This window comes from Wyeomyia smithii, chromosome 2, assembly GCF_029784165.1.
Source record: "Wyeomyia smithii strain HCP4-BCI-WySm-NY-G18 chromosome 2, ASM2978416v1, whole genome shotgun sequence".
NCBI lineage: Eukaryota > Metazoa > Arthropoda > Insecta > Diptera > Culicidae > Wyeomyia > Wyeomyia smithii.
Window position 1 is genome coordinate 16719351 of NC_073695.1, and position 22737 is coordinate 16742087.

Consider the following 22737-nt stretch of genomic DNA (forward strand, 5'->3'; position numbering starts at 1 on the left):
CAAATTTTCTCTGGTTTTAATCAATTATTTCTTCATTATTTTTTTACATATTACCGAAGATATCCGAATATTACATCAGTGGACTTCCTAGAAAATACATTTGAAAGAATATTTTTTAAGAAATTCGAAAAATCTACTTCGAGCGGCAGTGTTGCCAGATATAGTATTTTTGCATTTGACAAATTAAATTGCTTCTCTCGGCAAATGATTATATACTGATTTCAAATTCGAAATTCATCGTGTTTTTGAGAAAATTTACACGGCATACGCTTATGATTCCGTTGAATCATGACCAAAACGCGAGTTACATCATTTAAAAGAAATAAAGTCAAATTCATTCTGATTTGCTTACAATTGCGATTCCTTTTTTGCTAATATCTCTCATTGGATATTAGACCTTCTGGATAATGCAATTTGAAGTAAATTAGCCAAAGAGCTTGAGAATATATAAATTAGAACCGGAAGTGTCGCCAGATGCCTTGGATGAAAAAAAAACATTTTTTTGTTAATTATAAACTTTTGAGTTCTAACCTCACCATCGCGAAGAATTTTTTTTCCCTTGATGCTATCTCAAGAAATGGGCCTAATCCTTCAAATTTGCAATTTCCCAAAGAAAGCACCCACTACATAATCATATTTACACAAGATACAGTTTGCTGACAGCAGAGAATTTCAAGTTTCTCAGCTAAGGTAATCTTTTCTAATTTTCTTTTGATTATATTTCCAAAAATTCTTAAAATTTAAATGAATTAGAATATGTTTGCAAACACAATTTTTTTGTTCAGAGGCAGTGTTGTCAATCGCTGTTCTATGCTTGATGAATATTAATGTTCTTGGTGTCTTCAACTCAATATATTATTAAAATCTGTGGTAAATTAAAAAAAATACATTTATTTCATAAACGAGAAAAACCCAGAGAAAACTCCACCAATAAAAGAACCTTTCTTTGAGAGTTAGAACTTGAAAATTCCAAATAAAAAAAATCTTTTTTTGAAATATCCAAGCAACTAGCAACACTTTCAGTCAAAATTCATATACTTTCTGAATTACTTGGCCAATTTCCTTCAAATTGTATCATCCAGAATATCCAGAATCAAAACAGAAATACATACTTATAAAACAAAGAAACAAAATTTGAAGCATATTAGAGTAAATTTGGCTTTATTTCCTTAAAATGCTGTAACTCGAGTTTCGCTTATAGTTCCTCTGGGTGTTAAGTGTTTTTCGTGTGAAATTTTCTCAGAGACACGATAAAATTGACAAATTTAAAATCAAAACACACTCAATTGCTGAAAAGAGCAATTCAATTTTTTAAATGCAGAAAGAGAGCATATCTGGAAACATTGCCTGATTCGTTAATGATATTTATTCTAAATTGAAAAATTTTCTTCAAATATATTGTATCTTATTTCTAGACATTATGCATATGTAGTCATAATTAAAAGAAAATGCTATTTTAGGCAAAAAATGACTATTTTAATAAAAAAATGAGGGTCCCACGGCGTGATCGATACTATAATAGGGATTTTTGAATAGTGACCTTACATTAACAAACCGCTTAAGTTTAGGCCAAATTTGAGGACGTTGTTGACATTAAGTGTGCTCACTTGTGATGGAATGATCCAGAAGTATTAATAGTTTTAAAACTAGCAAACACATTTTAAAATTTTTCAATATCCTGATTGAACATTCAACATTTTTGCGTTGAAATGTTATCGAATTTGTTGAAGTTCCATATAGCATTTCGTCTAAGTGTTTGTTAAAAGCATTCTAATTTTTTTTAAACGTTACTGTGTACTTTTTTTGTGCTGATTCGACTCCCAGGAACAGATTTAAAAAACGCAGTAACACTATACTCTAGTCAAAATATTTTTCTCCTTTCAAACTATACTGGCTTTTCTGGGGATAATATAAGCAGTATTAATAACAAAAACGTGATCTCAGCAGATGTAGAATTAAAAGGCGTCATTCATTATCTCTGAGAATTCAATTTTCTGCGTGAAAAAATCTATTTTCTGTTTTGGCTGAGTTAGAATAAGGTTGCTTACTTTTAATACGAATAATGATGCTTTGCCTCTGTTGGATAAAAAACTGAGCTTATTTACATACAGATTATATTTTTTGAAACCTGCTAATACAGTAGCGTCGCATATTTCTTATGAGCCAGTAAGCCATTAGCAATATGACAACATGTAATCTACAATCTTTCTTCTTTCTCTTGCTTCATCATACAAAAAGCTTGTTGCCTATTTCGCGTTTTAATATTAATTAATCACAACTCTGATGACACCATAAGTATGATTATATTACCTGTACACAAACAAAACTAACCTTTCGCAGCGAAAGATTGGTGATTCCAGTTACCCTAGCGAACGTAAGTATTGACAGAACTATGCAAGTATCCTTCGTCGGAATAAAATGAAGTCCAAGGTTCTCACTGTCGGACTGTGCCGATGTACATACCACTGCCAACAATCATCTCCTCCAAATACTTTAAAACCACTCTTTTGAACCGCAAATCACACGCCAGAGCTTGCCGCTACTACTGCAAATCTTGTTGGAAGACAGCCTGTCGTGCCGCCCAGGCCGATTCATGACCGGCGGGACACAGTCCTGCCTTCCACGGTTGAACTAACGCTTGCAGATTGGTGCCAAATTTGCAAACCTTTTTTCCACCGTGTCCGTAGGAGCTACTCACAAGTTGAGCCCGGCAGTTTCAAGCCAACTTGCGTTTGGCCCCTGGCAAACAAAGGTCTTTCATCAAGGTGATTTTCCCCGTTCATGTTCTCAGTTATAGCACCACTGGCAAGGGTATTTTACTGCTCCGCACACTCGTTTCGAGCCTTTTGTTGAGCTTTCACCACACCAGTGAATCACACGTTTTACCGGCAGGTTGTAGACACGTACGTATTTCACACGCTAAAGAGGCTCGAATAGAATACCAGAAGAATTTGCGACCCCGGTCGGACCCATTCGTATTTGGATCGCTTTCTTCTCGAAGGCTTAATCCGGTGACTATCTTAGGTGTTCTAGTTTTATGGTTGCAAAGCGAAGCGAGTGTTTTCTTCTTTTCTGTTTACTACACTCTAGAGAGATGTTTTCCGAAAGTATTTAATTAAATGAATAAGGCTTCCATAGCGAGCTGATTAGCGAAGTTCCTCAAGAGAACGTTATTAGTATACATTGTTTCGGTAGCTTTAGGTTTAATTAAATTCTTAGCAGCCAAACTGTATTGCTTTACCTTTAGCGTTGTTATGATTTTGTTTTCTCCTAGTTTGGATTTCACTATTGTCTAATTTATCTTTTCCCTTTTACTCCAACGATCGACGAGAAGCCAAAAGTATGTAAGGGTAGAATTGAACAAAAAAAAGCAAAAAAGAAAACACAGGATCTAGCTCCCATTCCCGGTGCTAAAAACGCCTTTTGAACCGTATTTTGCCTTTTATCACATTTCCTGTTTTTTCTCCATTTTCCTTCTCTTTCTCTCTTTATCTCCGTTTCCGCTTTATGGAAACCATTTTGTTCTTTTCTTTCTCTCTCTCTTTCTTCTCCTTTACAGACAACGACTCTAATTGGTTTATTGAAAACGGCACGTCTATTGCGTCTAGTGCGAGTGGCAAGAAAGATCGATCGCTATTCGGAATATGGCGCTGCTGTTTTAGTATTACTGATGGCTACCTTTGCACTAATCGCTCACTGGCTGGCTTGTATTTGGTACGCATCGATCCAATCAAATTTAGTGTGAAATAATAACAACTGTAACAGATACAAACAAAAACAAACGATACGGCACACACTCACAAATCGCTCACTCAAGACAACACTCACTCACTCACTCACTCGCTCACACTCTTTGTTGAAAAAACACATTATTTTTGGTTCGGGAAAAATGCGCCCAGCACAAGTTTTCGTTTAGCTCTGCGAGATGAGCGCAAGAATTCCTTGTTCTTGTAGTGTGTTTTGAACCAACTCGATTTCTCACTCTCTCACTCTCACTCCCGTAGATGCTAAATGGCACTGGTTGAGTAGACATCCCAGTGTTCACTCCAGCTCGCGTGCGCAATCACATTACACTCACTCTCTCTCACACACACATACAACCGCAGCTAAACAGACAAAAAGACCTCACCAATACTCATACAAGCTTCGTACGAAACTATGTTTGTTTGATTGTTTGTTAGTTTGTTTGCGAATCAGGTCATTCGTAGCGGCAGAGATTGACAATTCCTCATTATATTATGGTTTTGTTTTATAGTGTCGTGCTAAAATCATTTTGATAGCAATAGTCCAAGTACGGAGACGAGCGTCAATCTAGGAATCGATTTTATCGCTTGCCATGAAAAAAAAAACTAAGGAAAAATCGAACTCGGTTGACGCACCGCTTCTTCAGTATTGTTTGCTAGTTTTTTTTTCTTGTGGGGTAAAAATATATCAAAAATTCTACCTATATCTAGGTCGTAACAACTTATCTACAGAACAAAACTACTCAGAAATGCAAATTTTTAGCAGCTTGTACAAATAAATCGTTAAGCATATGCAGTTCGGAACCAAAAATTTTTTTTGGAAGTACACCAAACCGAACAAATCAAAACTTCCTGGAGTTTTCTTAACACTTTGAAAAGTTCGAATAGCTACTTGATTCTGATACTGTTACACTAAAACTCACCTGATATTTCACATGGCGACCATTGATTCTAATGTAATTTAGTATGATGTTATCTGTAATGGAAGTCTCAAAAATCAGCATTGGTAGGAAACTTAGGTTCAACAAAAATCAATTTGATTTTCGAGCACAGTTCAACATATTGAGCTCAACAGCGATGAATTTCGTTATTCGAATTCAACACGAAACATTCGGTTGATCTAAAATACCTCAAAAGTAATACTCCAAAACTAATATTTTCTAATGCCCCATAGTGCGAATCATCATTTAGCAGAGAAAAACGTTATTCTTTATCGTGCTTTTTTTTTTCAAGAAATTCTGCGTCTTCAGAGAATTTTTTTAAAAGTGATTTTCCGTCAAAACTTTTTCTTTACCCAAACGATGTCTTTTTTGATGGAAAGGTCTCTTTATGATATCAGTTCTTCAAGTAGACTCGCGACTGCTGTTTCAAAAAGGCCTATTCGAAATGTTGACAGATAGATGAATTATTCTTTATCAGAAAAACGGCTTGTTTGGTTAAAATGGTGTCTTCTGCAAAATTGTAGGTAATAAAATTGCGGTTCTAGAAAACAATTGGACACTGGAAAACAATTTTTTTTCCAATTTTTCCAAATTGTCACAAATTTTAAATATCTCAAAAACTCTATTTTTTAAAAAATCTATTTTTTTACACATTAAAGATGACAATATGTACTACTATCTGTCAAAATTTGGGGATGGTAAAATGAAAAACAAAAAAATTATGAAAGTTTGAGTGTTGAACCTTGTTTTGAATATTTTTTTTTTTTTTCTAGCTACACATTACAATGTAAAAAATTTGTCACTAAGAGCATGATACTAATCCAACGCGCTGTTCTTGTACCATAATCGTTCATTTCCATACTGGCCCTGTTAAAATTGAGTATGCGTAACTCACCGGCGCACCCTGTTATCAAAAGGTTATAAAAATAAGACGAACACACAAGGTAACCAATTTAAACACTACGTGTTTATCTGAAGTAAATCCAGATTTAGACTTCGCTAGTCCGAAAATTACCCGTTTTTCTCGAAACTACTCATAACATTGTGTAAGTTTCGAACGAAAACGACGATATGGGAATTTTGGTGCAGTTTGGTCATTATACGTTTTGTAAAATTACTGCAAACCACTCGAGGTTATTGTATTGTTGCTTACAGTTCTAAACAGTAGCAGTAAATATCACTCCGTTTCTTGATAGTAAACACACGATTACTGTAAGACTCAGATGTGGAAAACTCATTTTTACCACTTCAATTAATAATATATGATCATTCCTTATAAACGGTTGGTTTTAGTTTTCACAAAACCAGGGACATGCCTATGTGTCGACGGTGCTTCCCACACAGAAAGGAGATCCAATAACTAGTGCTGTGAAAAGTGCTGTTTACTCTGTTGGTCCGTCCGCTCTGGAAGGTAGCGATATGTTCGAAATCGCCACCTGCTGCAGCGCTGCTGGTCGATCCAGTGAAACAACCTCTTGCAACAGCGGTCGGATATATTGCCACTGTCGCTACTTCTGCTACTTAGTTAGGACCGCACTTGTGGCCATCCACTAGTAAACCGATTGATTTGAGCAGAAGCAAGCTCTTATATAGCTCAGTTAGTGCATTCTCAGTTAACTAGGCATAATACGCGGTGGACAGCGTGTTAGGAAAAGCAAGCATCAAGCAACCATTAATCAGAGGCAATCTGCGTTTCAACAAAGCTCGACGATTTTCAAAAGTACGAAAGTTCAAATAATCAAACTGCAATTTTCAGCATTTGGCTGGAGCATAGCTCGTTTTTCAATCGATTGATATGAGTATAAAGGAAATCGGTCGGAAACTGACTGGTTTTTATTTAAATATTTTAAAATGGGTAATATTCGTGAAAATATTCATCGAATGTTACCGTACGACGTAATTCTACGTCAAAAAATAAAAGAAAAATTGTGGAGTATGATCTCTATTACGAATTATGTTGCACTAGTTCTGTATGAGATCTACACAATTCTTCCAGGTAATCCAAATAGATTATAATAGGCATTTTTTCTGCCTAAGTGCAATTCCATAAACAAAGGGCAACCATTCTAAGCGACCATTTTCGATCTGGCTGAAACTTTTGCAAAGACATGTCATTTGTCATTTTGCGCTATTGGGTTTTTATTCATGAATTACGACTAATTTGTGAAAAGGGTTTATGTAAAAACGGTATTGATGATTACAAATATTTTAAAAACCTGAAAGGTTTGTTTGGTCGATGTGATGTCTTCGGCAAAGTTTTAGATAACAATTTTTTCTTTCCGAAAAAAATATACACTACCTTTTTTTTTCAACAAACCAAATAAAAATAATTATGCGAACTAACTCAAAGAGTTCATCTAGATAATATGGAAACAGCAGAAGATTAACTAAACATTGATGGCTGTCTGATTAATGAAGAAGTAGATAAAATTAAGAGAAAATTTTCCGAAAGAAACAGGAAAAAATTTAAGACCAGAATGCACAGTGGGTCCAATAAAGCAAAATATGGAACTTAATTCCATAGCGCATTTTACCTTCATCCTAGCTTGAAAGTGTCTTCGGAACAATTTTTTGTATGAATGACCCGCATAACCGCGAATTGTTAAAAAGTATGAAAAGTATATTATACTTAAAATAAAAAAACTAACTTTTTTGCGTTAAGAGATAGAAGAATAGTTTATTGAGCAAAGTTGTAGAAGATTCAAAAATATGAAACTTTGTTAAACAAATGAAAACTCTATCTTCTTTCGGTACAAAGTTATAAAGTATATTACATGGAACTTACTTAAAAGTTAGTTTTTTGTACTTAACTTTTGTTAGTTGCATTTTACACGAAAATATTGTTCAGAGGAATTGTTAAGGCACATAAAACACACATTTTTGCCAAAGGTCTTATATCTCCAGGACTTTTACTTACCAAGTTATATCATATTTTACCTTATTTTTTCGATAATGTCAAAAACGTATAGGTTGAAAAAGGGGAAGTGAAATCATGATGTCAATACTTTATTTTGAAGTTAAGCTGAAGAACTCCTTAAGGTTCCATTTGTCGCAATCCACCCATAATTAAGTACGGCGAGCATATGTTACAGTAGGTTTTCATATATCCAAAATACTAACTGTTTTGTGTTAAGAGATAGAGTAATGGTTAATTTGGCAAAGTTTTAGAACGTGCAAAAATATGAATCTCTGCTGAACAAACGAAATTCCTATCTTCATTGGATACAGAGTTACAGAGTATATTCTATGAAAGTTACTTAAAAGTTAGTTTTTTTGTACTTAACTTCCGTTAGCTACATTTTACAAGAAAACGTTGTTCTAAAAAAGCATTTGGGCATACAAACACATGTTTTTGTAAAAGGCCACACATCTCCAGGACTTTTTCTTACAGAGTTATAGCATGTTTTAGCTTATTTTTTCGATAACTTTAAGAACGTATAAAGTAAAAAGGGGCAAGTAGAATCATAATGTTGATGCTTTTTCTCGCAGTTTTAGCTGTAGTGCTCAGAACTGTTATAAGTTCCATCTGTCCCAATCCACCTAATCTTTATTCTATACGTTGTCAAAGTAATCGAAAAAATATGCTGAAATGTGCTATAACTTCGTAAGAAAAAGTCCTGGAGATGTGTGGTCTTCAACAAAAACGTGTGTTTTGTATGCCCAAATGCTTCTTTAAAACAACGTTTTCTTGTAAAATGTAACTAACAAAAGTTAAGTACAAAAAACTAACTTTTAAGTAACTTTCATAGAACATTCTCTGTAACTCTGTACCCAATGAAGATAGGAATTTTGTTTGTTCAAAAAAGATTCATATTTTGCACATTCTAAAACTTTGCCGAATTAATCATTCCTCTATCTTAATACAAAAAAGTTAGTATATTTGATGAATGGAAACCTACTGTAACATAGGCTCGCCGTACTCTAATATGGGTGGACTGGGACAAATGGAACCTAAAGGAGTTTTCCACTTGTCCCTTTTTAACCTATACGTTCTTGAAGTTATCGAAAAAAATAGCTAAAATATGATATAACTTGGTAAGGAAAAGTCCTGGAAATATAAGACCTTTGGCAAAAATGTGTGTTTTATGTGCCCTAACAATTCCTCTGAACAATTCTTTCGTGTAAAATGCAACTAACAAAAGTTGAGTACAAAACACTAACTTTTAAGTAAGTGCCATGTAATATACTTCATAACTTTGTATCGAAAGAATAAAGAGTTTTTATTTGTTCAACAAAGTTTCATATTTTTGAATCTTCTACAACTTTGCTGAATAAACTATTCTTCTATCTCTTAAAACGAAAAAGTATTTTTTTTTATTTTTAGTATAATAATTTTTTAATACTTTTTGACAATTTTCGGTTATGCGGGTCATTCATACAAAAAATTGTTTCGAAGACACTTTTAAGCTAGGCTGAAAGTAAAAGGCGCTATGGAATAAAGTTCTACTTTTTGCCTTATTGGTTCACTGTGGAATGTTTGCTTGGTTGGTATATTGTCTTCGGCAAAGATGTAGACAGTAATTTTTTTCTACCAGAAAGACAAAACAAGTTAAAAAAAACACAAAAATATAATTATGAATTAAATATAAAAAACACTATCTGAAAATCTGACTTTTTTCTGCAAAAACTGCTTGCTTTATCTAAAACAATGACAGAAAAATATTAATTTATTTATTTAATTTATTTGAAAAAAGAATTTTTTTTCTTTCATTTATTTGGTAGTGCAGTTTTCTTTTTACAAATTATTATTACTATTGTCTACAACTTCGCCAAAGATACTATACCGATCAAATAAACCGTTTTGGCTTTAAAAATATTTTTGTCATTTATAGACACTCGCGAATGCCTAATAATGATACAGTCATACCTCGATATAAGGCAACCTCAATATAAGGCAACCTCGATATAACGTAACTTGATATAACGTAACTTTTACCTCGATATAACGTAACTTTTTAAGATGTATTGAAGTTGAAAATAAATGATACAGCAACTGTTTTTGGGATATAAATTGCTTCAAAAAAATGTTTGTAGTAAGTTTTGAAACCAATGAAACCAATGCGAAAATTGTCCTTAATTGGCATAAGAAAGGTTTAAAAATACTAATAGGTGAGGGGAAAAAGGTTTTCACGCATCCATTCACAGTCTTGTATCAACTTTGAAAAAAAAAATTTTTGCTTGTTAAAATTTTCTCTAAATGGGCATAAGAAAGGTTCAAAAATACTGATGGGTGATGTGAAATAAGTTTTCGCGCATCTTTGAGTAACCTTCAACAGTCTAGCATCAATTAAAAAAAAATGCTTGTTGAAAATTGCCCTAAATGGGCATAAGAATAGTTTAAAAATACTGAAAGGTTATGGTAAACAGGTTTTCGCGTATCTTTGAGTAATCATTAACATTCTAGCATAAATTTAAAAGAATATTTTTTGCTTCGATAATGAAACGAAAATAAAAACTGAAGTTGCCTTATATCCAGGTATGACTGGAATAATATTTTTAGACCGGAGACGGTTTGTTTGATCAATATTGTCTTCGGCAAAGTTGTAGATAAATATTCTATTATATTAATATGCATACACTGTATAAAAATTTGGAACAATTTTTTTAACAATTTTTTTTCCTTTTTTTATTTTTAGTCTGCTTAAAAAATTCAGATTCCTAAAAGGGGGTTTTATTTTGAGATATAAACAACTTCGCTGAAGACATTATATAAATCAAACATACTTCAATTTTATTTCTTCCTCAAACTTTTCTGTTTCTCATTTTTACGTGATCAGACAACTTATAAATGTTTAGCTAATATTTTATATTTTTTATAAAAACAAGTGACAAAATAAGCTTTCTAAGATATTAAGTTTTATTATTTTTTTTCGGGCGAAAAAAAAGTTTTTTTTTTACAGTGTATATTTTGTTAGAAAGGCCAAATAATAATTTGAATGTCCTTGTTAACAGTTGAAGATTTGTTGAGGTTAATCCCTTCTAACCATTGCACAGTGGTCCAGGAATGCAATCTAGCGGAACAAAATAAATAACTCCCGATCGTGTTGGTTTTTTGAGATAGTGATTTCGGCAATGTTTATAAGAATAATCAAGAAATATTTTTGTATGAAAATATTTGTACTAAACGTGTACTAAATTAGTACTAATTTTTTTTTCTTTTTTTTTTCTTTTACAAAGTTGTTCATTAGCCAATAATATGAAAGTCTTCCAAAGTCACAACTATTCAAGAAGGCTTCGTGTATGAGATATTGATTTTTTTTAACAAAATGGACAAAAAAGTGTTATTTTCATTTAATTTTTTTTTCTAAGTGTACAACAAACCTTAATGAGTGTACAACAAACCTTATGAGTTTCTAATCATACATGCTTTAAACTTTGATCTTTGCCGCAACATTAGGATGGCTATGACATGTACTTTTTGAGATATTAAAACAAACGATTTTTTTTATTTTCTTCAAAATGTCATATCTCCAAAAAAAATTGTGCGCTAATAGAGATATGACATTTTGAAGAAAATCAGAAAATTTCGTTTTTTTTTTTGAATATCTCAAAAAGTACATGCCATTGCCATCCTAATTCTGCGGCAAAGATCAAAGTTAAAAGGATTTATGATTAGAAAGTCATATTTTGTCTACAGACACCTAGTTAATTATTCTTTCAGCCCTGAGAGTTTCAGGTTGCGCTTCTGTGCGCTAATAGAAATATGACATTTAATAAAAAATCATCGAGATTTTTGTTTTTTGTAGATATCTCAAGAACTACAGGCCATAGGCATCCTATTTCTGTGGCAAAGTTCAAAGTTTGAAAAATTTATAGTTAGAAACTCATAGAGTTCGTTAGTACACTTAAAAAAATAAAAAAGTAGGAGGTTGTATCCAAGACACGACCGCATAAATGACGTAGAACTACGTACACTATTAACAAATGCATTGAGTGTTTCATTACCCTAGTAACACAACTGGTTTTATCAAAGTTTCATAGCGCTTTTTTGGCTGTATTGAGCGCTATGAAACTTTGATAAAACCAATAGTTTTACTTGGGTAATGAGTTATAATGTCTACTAATGAAGGGTTGTGAATTTCGTGAACCGGATTCAGCAGTTAGCAGAACGTGCCGAGTTAAAAACCATACACAGCACACACACACACAAATCATACCATATCATACAGACACATACACATCATAGCATATCATCCAGACACACACACATTATATCATATCATACACACACACATCATACCATACACACATCATACCATATCATACCATATCATACACACACAGCAAGCAAGCGACCAATCAGAGGACGTTATTTCTATTTCAACAAGGCTTGACAATTTTCAATAGTGCAATAGTTCGTAGATTCAAACAACAGTTTTCGGCATTTGGGCAGATGCGTGTAATTTTCCAATCGATTGCTGCAAGAATGAAGAAAATCGGTTGAAAACCAACCGACCTATAAGCATTTGAAAAGGAACAAATTTCGTCCCAGTTTCTCAGTTTGCATTCCTGTGTGGTATGCTAAAGTAAAACGTAGCTCTACGTCAAAAATAAAAATAAAAGCTGTTGTCCATTTTGTCCAAAAATATCAACATCTCATACACTATGGCTTCTTAAATAACCATGACTTTGGAAGAGTTTCATATTATTGGCTAATGAACAACTTTGTAAAAGAAACCGTCCTTCTTAATTGAAAAAATGAAGACAAAAAAATTTAGTACTAGTTTAGTACACGCTTAGTACAAATATTTTCATACAAAAAATATTCCTTGATGATTTTCATGAACATTGCCGAAAACACTGTCTCAAAAAACCAATACGATCGGGAGTTATTAATTTTGTTCCGCTAGATTGCATTCCTGGACCACTGTGCATTGGTTGCAATTTTGTTGAAATAACGGCTTTAATATCAAACATTCTCTGAAGCCACTAATTGTATACCTAAACGAATAATGTTGAAAACAATCTTCTCCCTCCTAAATAGTTTCGGAGCATTGCTTTTGTTTAGAATTGGATCGAAAAAATAATGGAAAAATACTTGGAAGGGTAACAAATTATCCAGATTTAAACTGAAATTTATGTTTCACACTATGTGAGCTCGTGTTTTTCAATAGACTAGATTTGAATTAGCAGGAAGGCATTTTTCCATTACCGCACACACTTGTGTACTTATCTAAGAACTAAGTAAAAAAAACTACCAGTAAGATTTTATTGGGACTATGAACAAAAAAAAATCAACGTCCTGAATTTTCTGAACAACCTAAATTCGGATGTGTTGGATGATAACCTGTTGCGGAAAGGTGTTTTTAAAATAGTTATAACTCATCTTAATGTACTGTATATCGTGAAATCATAGACAGTTTGCTGTGAAATCTTATCAGCAATTTGGAACAATATGATATTAGAGTATAATACACATTAACATTTTTTTAGGAATACTGGAGAGAAAAGTCAGAAAATATAACCACAGTATGATGGGAACATATAAAAAAATTCTTCATTCATGCATGTATTTGGGGTGGACTTACTCAAAAATTCGAACAAAATAATAACAAATCAAGTAAATAGGCAAGCAATCGAAATTCACAATTTTTCTTTATCATGTTTTTTTCTGAATTCTAGTTTCACTTATTTACTTCATATAATATACTTTTTTTTATTTTAGTATCCTTATTCAGAAATTAAAGAAAACAGACCTATTCGAAATTTTTTTGCTCCGATCATACTCAAAATCGAAAAATTTTAGAACTGGTTTTTTTTTGTTTGGTCCTTCGAGTGACATTTTTTTAAAGAAATTGCCCAAAAAATCACCTCTTCTCAAAATGCTCAATTTTTAATAAGCTGACACTTTTGAGCCGTTCAACCAATTTTGAATCTTTTGACATCAAATTGAAGGTAATTAATGTAGGTACCTTTTAAGTGATAATGTGGAACTGTACATTAAATCACAACAACTATGCGAAAATTAGGATACAAACCGTTTTTATTGTTCGGAAGAGTTTGAGCCCCAGAAAACTTTGTTTGATTTTTGTTTTTGATTTCTAAGGGAATTCAACTTATAAAATAACAAATTTTTACGCAGATGTATTTATTTATTTTGCGGATAGATTTTTTAACCTTCAACGATCACCAAATCACCATGCGTCTCCATTAAAAAAAGCAACTGCGCAGCAGTATCATGATAGGGTAATCGCTCCATTATTCATCTCAACAGCTTGGTGCACCTATATTCATCTTATTTCTCTCATTTGAACAACTTACATCAAATTTCTACAAATTTTTGAAAGTAAGTAAGTTGCTTCTCGATTTCCTCAAGTGGCTGAAAGTTTTACGTTGAAAATATGGTACAATTTGACGAGAAATTGATAAAAAAAGCGTGATGAGATGAATATAGGAGCGGTTACCCTACAAACCGTATTTTGTCATTTTTTAAGGTCAAGACCCAGAGGAACCTATCGTTTAATAATTTTGTATTGCAGTAACTTTTTCCAATGGAGACGCATGGTGGTTATGGTGCGCATTAAAGATTAAAAATTTCAATCTCCAACATAAAATTAGTCGTATACCCTAAAAATACGTATACGTATACCGTATACCTTTCCCGTAAAAATTAGATAGTTTATGTAATATTTCCTGAGTAATATAAAAAATCAAACGATAGGATCTCCCGGGTCTCAAACCATCGAAAACGGTTTGTATCATAATTTTTGTATGGTTTTTGTTATTCAAAATAAAGTATAATATTTTTTGTTGAAAGGTTCTTTAATTACCTTGAATTCATACTGAATATAAATATTCAAAATCGGTTCAAAAGCTTACAAACGAGTAACAATATTTTTATATCGATTTTTGCGTTTTTATGAAGAACAACTACAGCGCATATTAGTATGAGAGGAGCAAAATAATTTCCGGCTAGGTACCAATATATGATGATAAATATATAGATAATTTTTTTGATATGTTTATTAGCTTCACGGATTTTTACCAATTTTCGTTCGTCATAGAAATTATTTTCTAATTGTAAAGCATATTTCACAGCAAATCTATAAACCATGATTCCACGATGTACATTTAAAATAAATAACGAAGAAATTGGCAATAAACTTCTTTTTATTATTTTTGCTTTCAGTTTAATCAACAATATTTTATAGCGGTAAACTAATAGCAAGATTTAGGCGATAAGTTTTCAATGTTTGACAGATTATAAATCTGTCCTAGTTACGTTCAGTTTTAATTTCAAATCAGACTGCCCAACCAATACAATATCAAAAAGCACCAGACGTGATGATTTACTTCACGCATATCGTATTAGAAACAAAAAAAAACAATCACCAGCTTGCAATATGTCAACGATCATCCGCTGATTATCGACCAAGCAACAAGCCAGAGACCTATCAAATTCACCAAACCCTCATTCGAAGCACAAAATTTGCACAAAGTGTCACAAAAGCGACGACAGCAAAGTAATCAAATCGTGACAATTTCCTAAGTCAGGTCCCCCTTCACCTACCTTCGATAGGTCTCTCGCTTTCCGCTCGCATGGAATCGCGCGTTCTCATCCTGCCACAAAACCATCACCTCCCCAAGCTACTTCTGCTGTACTATGTATGATGGTAGTACCATCAGGAACGGCCGGCTATCTACCTGCCACGAAGTAGAGCGACTAATCGAACGGTGTCATCCAGCTATACTGAGTAAGTGCTATCTTCCAGCCAATCGCAGCCGTTCCAGTCGAGCCCGATCAACAGGTAAATCGTTGCTCAACTCAGCTCTCACTAAGCGGAACCAAACTCAAGTTGAAATTTTCCCAACGTTTTCCAACGGTAAATCTGAGGTGCTCGCAGAAGGTCGCTGTCTAAGTCCGTCCACCATAATTATACCATCCCACACTCTGTCTGCGTGTGAGTGGCTACAACTCGATCTTGGCTACAATTGGATCAAAAATTTGTTTGGTTTTCAACGAATTGGAAGTAAAATCCTTTATACCAAACTTGGACAATCCCATGAAATTGTAAAAATACACCACAAAACGGCTTACCGCAGTTACCTGCTAGGGGTAACGAGAACTCCTACCGACAACAGGAGACGCCTTATGCTAAATTAGAAGAAGAAGTGTTGTTCTTTAGAGAAGCCCAAAGAATGCCTGCTAAAGTTACTGTTCGAAAGCTTATACCGATGTGTATAATGTCACTGTAAATACCATGTGTTATCAATAGAATTGACAAATATTAGAAAACATTTACGTTATACAGCCGATGAAAATACCTTTTCCGGATAATTGCCATTGCAACGAATGACAAAGCATCTTCTCCAGTTCGAAAGTAAACGATGTCTTGTTATTTCTCCCCCCGAGAACACGTGCCACTCAGCAAAAGATGACACGTGAAGAAGATGAAGTTTAATATTTCCTTGGAATTGAGCCACTAAAGTACAACAAAACGTTCCTTGCTGGCTCGGTGTCGGGCAACAAAGCGAATGTGATACCTACCTAGATATTGCACAGTTAGGTTGACGTGGCTGGATGTTCGGTTGGCAGCAGCTGGAAACACATTCCTTCTTCTCGGAGTCCGATAACGGCATCTTGGTGTACGATTCCATCCAGATGTTAGTTTAAGAAAAGCTTTAAGTTAACATTGCAGTTGGTAAGAATTTATGAGCGAGTAAGTAATCGATCAATTGATTGATTAATGAAATGGAGACGCACGGTAGGTTGATCCCGGAAAGGCATCATCAAGTGTAAGACGCGCAAGTAGGTCAAACAAAAGCAAAAAGTTTGCAACTTTTTTTTTCAGCTCCAGTGCGCTTGAATTCACGCTAATTATGCTCAATGCACACGCTTTATCGCTCGAATGCCTTCCGGATGTCAATGACACAAAAATAGAACAATCTCTGCCGCTAAGCTACCGATTCCAAGTTATTTTTTCCTTGTTTCGCTGAGCCAATTAGTGTATTTACCGAAGGAAACTAATATTTTTTCTCGAATCTCGCGTTTTCTCACCCCTCGGCGGTGTTGTTTCTTCTCCCCTCGAATCCACCCTACCCCCAACAGGTATGCAATCGGTAACGCTGAACGGCCAACGATGAAAAACAAAATCGGCTGGCTGGATGCGCTGGCCGACGCCACCCAAGAATATTACTATGCCAACAACACCGGTGGAGGACCGTCGATAAAGGTAAGTACGACAATCAAACACAAAACTGCGAACTAATGCTTCGGATTTTAGTTTATTCCGTTTGAAAAAGCTCTTAAACATCCATAAAGCAAGCTCATAAAAACTCATAAAACTACCGGAGCACAGAAGTGAGAGCGAAATAACAAGTGACGGCCATATAATGCAATAACTACGCGCATCACGAGCTCATAAATATTAATAACTCCGTGCAGCAACTAGTTTCTCTAAATCGATTTTTCATTCGTTCTTCCCTTTTTTCTCGCAATCATCAACTTCACTACCTCAACTACTAAAGTCACGCTACGTGACGGCGCTGTACTTCACCTTTACCTCGTTAACTTCGGTGGGCTTCGGCAATGTGGCACCCAACACGGACGCCGAGAAAATATTCACGATATGCGTGATGCTGGTCGGCTGTAAGTATGCTGCTTTATACTCAGTCTAGAGCTGTTTTTTCTTTGTTCTTCGGTTTCCCCCCTTATATTACATTGCTCTGCCATAAAAACCTTACGATGAGTACGTGTATATATGTATATGAAACGACCTTTAGTACTGTCAAAGGTACAAACTGTATGAATTGGATAAATAGTGGCACTGAAGTATGAATCTTGATAAGAAATGTTCTACACGTCGTACTGAATACATTTTATGCAATCATGCTGCTTTGCAGCCTGCAGCAAAGTTTAATATGAATGTTAGTTGGCTTAAAAATTTGGACTAAATTAACCGATCTGTGAGAAAATTTTAAAGAAAAACAGATTATTTGAGCACCTGAAAAATTAAAAATTACACTGAATCTAGAAATCAAGAAAATACGATTAATTCCCGGAAAAGAAATAAAGGAAAAGGCGACTTTTGAATGTTCAAATTGGGCGCGCCTTCAAAATTTTCGGCTCATTCGAGCATCATTCAGTTCAGTGGCGCAAAGTTGGAATCTTTTGAACCTATCTCAAGAGAGGGAAACAATGCAGGAAACGCTTTGAAAAAGTTTTGAATAGTTTCAGTAGCCAGTTAAAAAAGTGTTCTGTATTTTGCTTCCTGCTTCGTCAACGTCAAAAGAAAGTCCCAAAAAGTCGATTTCCGGAAAGTTTTTTGCTTGTTTGGCTATGTAAGTGCTATTGTCCCAAGATAACTAGACACATTTTATAGCTCGAAAAAAAAAAGAAAAACCACCCGCTTTAAAACCGATTGATGACTGAGACTGCCCTACGTGTTATTATTGTTCAAACTCTGAAACACGCGGTTGAATCAAGAAAACAGAAAAACATGTAGAAAGAGCGTCTGAGTGGATTAACACATTTTAGTGCCGTATTTCGTTGTAAACGTTATGTTTTTGTATCAAATTGTGTTCTTAACCTGATTTCGTTAATGAATGAAAAAATCCTATCAATTTTATTGATTGATTTTTACGAATTATAACATATTTTGTAAGGTTTTCAGCAGGGACAGATCAGACATAGTTAAAATTCAACAATAAATAGGGGAGCGGGGGGGGGGTGGGCAGTTTCGGACACTTTTTATATCTTGATTTTTAATATTTTTTGTTAACTTTAAAAAAAATCTGAATTCATCCTGGCTGTTACTTGGACATCGGAGTATCATATAAGCGTGTTAGTAGTGTGCGTTGATGCGATTTCGATTGATTTATTTGAATTTTTCAAAATTGCTTGTTTGTCCGAATGTGCCCCGTGTCTGGGGTAGTTTCGGACAGTCCTGGGGCACTTTCGGACAGTGTTGAAAACTTTTCTAGATTAATGAAAATTTTGTATTTTTCAACTCTTTCTTCCATATAAGCAGAGACTGAAATCAGATGCTTCACCAATCTCGAAACTCATCCTTTTAATTCAAATTTAATTCATAAAATAAAAACCGTTTGCTCGGTTCTCGGCTATGAGAAGGAAAGGATACAAGAGCTATGCCATTTTCTCGGCAATATTTGATTGATTCAGAGTGCAATGGCATTCGTGATTGTCAAGCAACAGCAAAATTGGTTCACTTACGCTGCTTTCTGGAACCTTATTCAAGTGTTCCAGAACATTGAGAAACAATTTTCCAATCGCCTTGGTATACGGTACGCCAATCCATAATTCATATGGGAACTTCCGATCAAATATTTCTCTAGAAATGTAACTTCCACGTTCGTAAATACTTGTTGATCTGAGTTTTTGGACGAGAAGCTCTCTGATTTTTCCGTTTTTTAATTTCTTTGATTTTTCAGACGACAGACTAAGGTACTTTTTTTAATTCCGTTGGTATCAGAAGCGTGTCTCAAAGACATTGTTCCGCTAGAAACTCTTCCCAGCTCATCTTCGTTGATGCTTGCTCTATCGGTTTTCCTACTGTTGTTCCGAACCATTTTTAGGACTGAGAATCAGTCTTAATCGGTTTTTGTTTATAAACAACAATCAAATACAAACTTGGTAAGTGTCCGAATGTGCCCCACCACCATCCGAAGACAAATCTTAATTTTATCTAATAAATAAGATATTTGTTTCCCCGTTGTTATGACGTCTTTTCATTACATATTAGTTACAAACTAAGGTGGTGTACTTGAGTTTCTAAATCTCTCACAGATAAATTAGAGAAATACTTACAACTTCAAGCTTAAACGGTTGAAAACATGTATGAAAAATGGCACTGTGTTGTTTCCGTAAGTTATAAACAATCAAGAGCTGTCAAACTACATGGTAGATGTTGGTGCAAGGGCTGCCGACTTACTTATATTTTTTGTTTGGTTGGAAATTGCACCATTTGTTTTTTTAACCTCTGTCCGAAACTGCCCCCCTTTCCCCTACATAAATTTGTTTTATAAGTATGCTACAATAACATTACAAATTTTACTTCAATCCTACTATTAAAGGTATTTTGCATCAAAGGAGATGTTTATTTCTTTTCCCAAAATTTTTACTAACATAAGTCAAGAAGTTTTCATCATGAAAAACATTTTATGACGCACAATAACTTGTCCGGACATATTCGGCAATACTGTGCAGTACTTTGGTGCCTGTTGGTCACCCTGCGGTGAAACGCTGCGATCGAATAAGCAACCGAATAAAAAATAAAGACGAGATTTCTGCAAGCTAGAGGTTTTATACGCCACTATTGAGAGTTAAACTTGCCATGGGCGTTCCACTGAACAAAAAATCATAAGCTAAAGAATAGCCAGGGGAAGTAAAACTTTTTTGATAACTGCACCATGGTTAAGAAATGAACACAAGGAAAAGGATCAACCCAATTACACACTTTTTTGGGTATTTGTTATCGTTGTCATAAATGGTTGGACTTGGAGCATTTTGAAATGCTTTGGTATTTCTCGCGATAACTTCTATGTCAAGCAGTAAATGTGGAGGTCAAATGTTTTTTTGATTACACCACCGCAGGACGTATAACTAGGCCTTACTAAGTAACTATCTGGTATCGCTTGCACATTTTTCGCGCGTCATGCATTTACTCACAATAATCAGAAGTTTTTTTGGTGTACCCCTAGGGGCAAGGCACTATTGATATGTTGCGAAATATTTTCAATATTCAATATTACAAAGTATTTTCGTTGCATTTTTGGGCACCCCTCTCTTTATATCTAAACTCATTGAAGGTAACTAATCATTGGAGGGTTGTCAATTGACAGATAAACGATAAATATCAAAATATATCAACCAATATCGAGTAATATTATCAAAATATTTTCCGTGAAAATAAAGGTGTCTAGCCCCTAGGTGTGCCCTCATTTTGGATTGTTATTTATCATTGACAAACGATGATTATAGTTCTCTTGTTGTTCTTCGCATACTCTGCACATGCAAGCAAACAAAGCATAACGGTACGCTTCCGACACACTCACACTTATTAGTGACCCAAATGGCTGAAAGAAGACAGAACGCGACAGATCCGGTCAAAATTACTAACATGTTCAGCAATGCTGTGCATGCTAGTCGGTTGATCCATCTGCTGAGAAACTCTGCTCTGATGGCTGCGGATCGAGCCAGCTTCCAGTGAAAGTCAACCGTCCTCTCGCTTTAGTAATCGGTTATATTGGGTTGGGGAAAAAGAAATGTCGTATTTCTGATCCAAATTTGACGCTTTATTTAACACTAGCTGACCCGGCAAACTTCGTCCTGCCTATTTTAGTGTTTAATTTAATAATTTTAAACATTTCAAATTCGTTGATTTCTTGGCCATAGGATATGATCAAAGTCAAATAACAAATCGTTTGAAATGATTGGTTTTATCGGAATGACAACATCCTCGACTTTCGGCTTTTGTACATCACCTCTATTCCGGAAATATATCGGGTGCATTTCGGCTATTTTCGTTGTTTTCCAGAAACTGAAAGTGGTCATCTTCGAATTCTTCTATACATTATTTCGATTACGGAAATATCCATATGTAGTAGTATTCGGTTATTTTCGGCTGTTCCCCAGAAGTTGCCATTTTACAATTCAAACTGATGTCTGAGGTCAATTTTTAGCTCCTTGCATCATTCTGGATCCGGTGATACACATGTTGGGTGGTATTTGGTCACTTCACGCTATTTTTCTGAAACTGTAAGTCGCCATCTTGGATTTCAAAATGGCATTAGGGAACAGTTTTTGGCCTCTGAGCGTCATTCTGGTTAGAGAAACACTCATATTGGATGGTATTTGGTCATTTTCGGCTGTTTTCCAGACACCGGAGTTGCCATCTCACAATTCAAAATGTTGTCTGAGGTCGATAGGTCGATTTGTGGCTTCAGTGCATCATAACAATTCCGGAAATACCCATATCTGGTCATTTGCCGCTGTTTTTCGGAAACCGGAAATCGCCATCTTGGATTTCAAAATGGCATTTGGAGACAATTTCTGGCCCCTGTGCGTCATTCTGGTTCAAGAAACACCCATATTGGGTGTTATTTGGTCATTTTCGGCTGTTTTTCAGAAACCGGAAATCGCCATCTTAGATTTCGAAATGGTATTTGGAGACATGCCAGAAGAAGGAAGGGTGTCGAAACATTATGGACATGTTTGTTACACCTAAAAACATTCACTTGCCAACTTTGGTTATATTTGCTTGATTGGTTCTCGAGCTGTGCGAAATTTGAGTTTCATTTGTATGGGACCCCTCCCTTATAGAAGAGAGAGGGGTGTCAAACCATCATGGATATATTTGTTACCCCTAAAAACATTCACCCGCCAAATTTGGTTCCATTTACTTGGTTAGTTCTCTAGATGTGCAGAAACTTGTGTTTCATTTTTATTGAACCCCTCCCTTCCAGAAGAGGGAGGGGTGTCGAACCAATATGGACATATTTGTTACTCTTAAAAACATTCACATGCCAAATTTGGTTCCATTTGCTTGGTTAGTTTTGGAGATGTGCAGAAATTTGTGTTTCATTTGTATGGGGGCCCTCTCTTCCAGAAGAGGAAGGAGTCTCAAACCATCATAGAAACCTTTCTCGGCCCCTAAAACCCCTGCATACAAATTTTCACGTAGATCGGTTCGATAGTTTCCGAGCCTATATGGATCAGACAGACAGACCATTTTTATAGGTATAGAAATACTTAGAATTATCCGATTTAACTCAAATATGCGCCATTTTGTTCGCAAACTTCATTATTCCCCCTTTATAACCCCCCCCCCCTTTGCAAAGCATCTCAGACAGCTAGTTTTCGCAAGCTTCTTTTGAGGCCAACTTAGTACCACCAAGGGCGTTTTGCATGGGCCGAAAGAGATGGTAATCACTCGGTACCAGGTCCGGACTATACGGTGAGTGCGATAGGACATCCCATCCGAGCTCCCGTAGCTTCTGGCGGATCATCAAAGCTGTGTGAGGTCAAGCGTTGTCCTGGTGGAAAACAACACCATTCCTATTGACCAATTCTGGCCGCTTATGGTCAATCGCCT

The 22737-nt window shown here is 35.0% G+C and overlaps 1 protein-coding gene across 16 annotated transcripts in view; it reads left to right on the top strand.

Moving 5' to 3' along the window:
* The window catches only part of LOC129721468 (potassium voltage-gated channel subfamily H member 6), a 371920-nt gene that overhangs the window by 313464 nt on the left and 35719 nt on the right, over positions 1–22737 (top strand). For all 16 annotated transcript variants that reach the window (XM_055674044.1, XM_055674053.1, XM_055674048.1 and 13 more), the window contains 3 exons: positions 3560–3714; positions 16734–16857; positions 17153–17273. In XM_055674044.1, coding sequence (XP_055530019.1) covers positions 3560–3714; positions 16734–16857; positions 17153–17273 — 400 coding nt within the window. The remainder of the gene's footprint in view (positions 1–3559; positions 3715–16733; positions 16858–17152; positions 17274–22737) is intronic.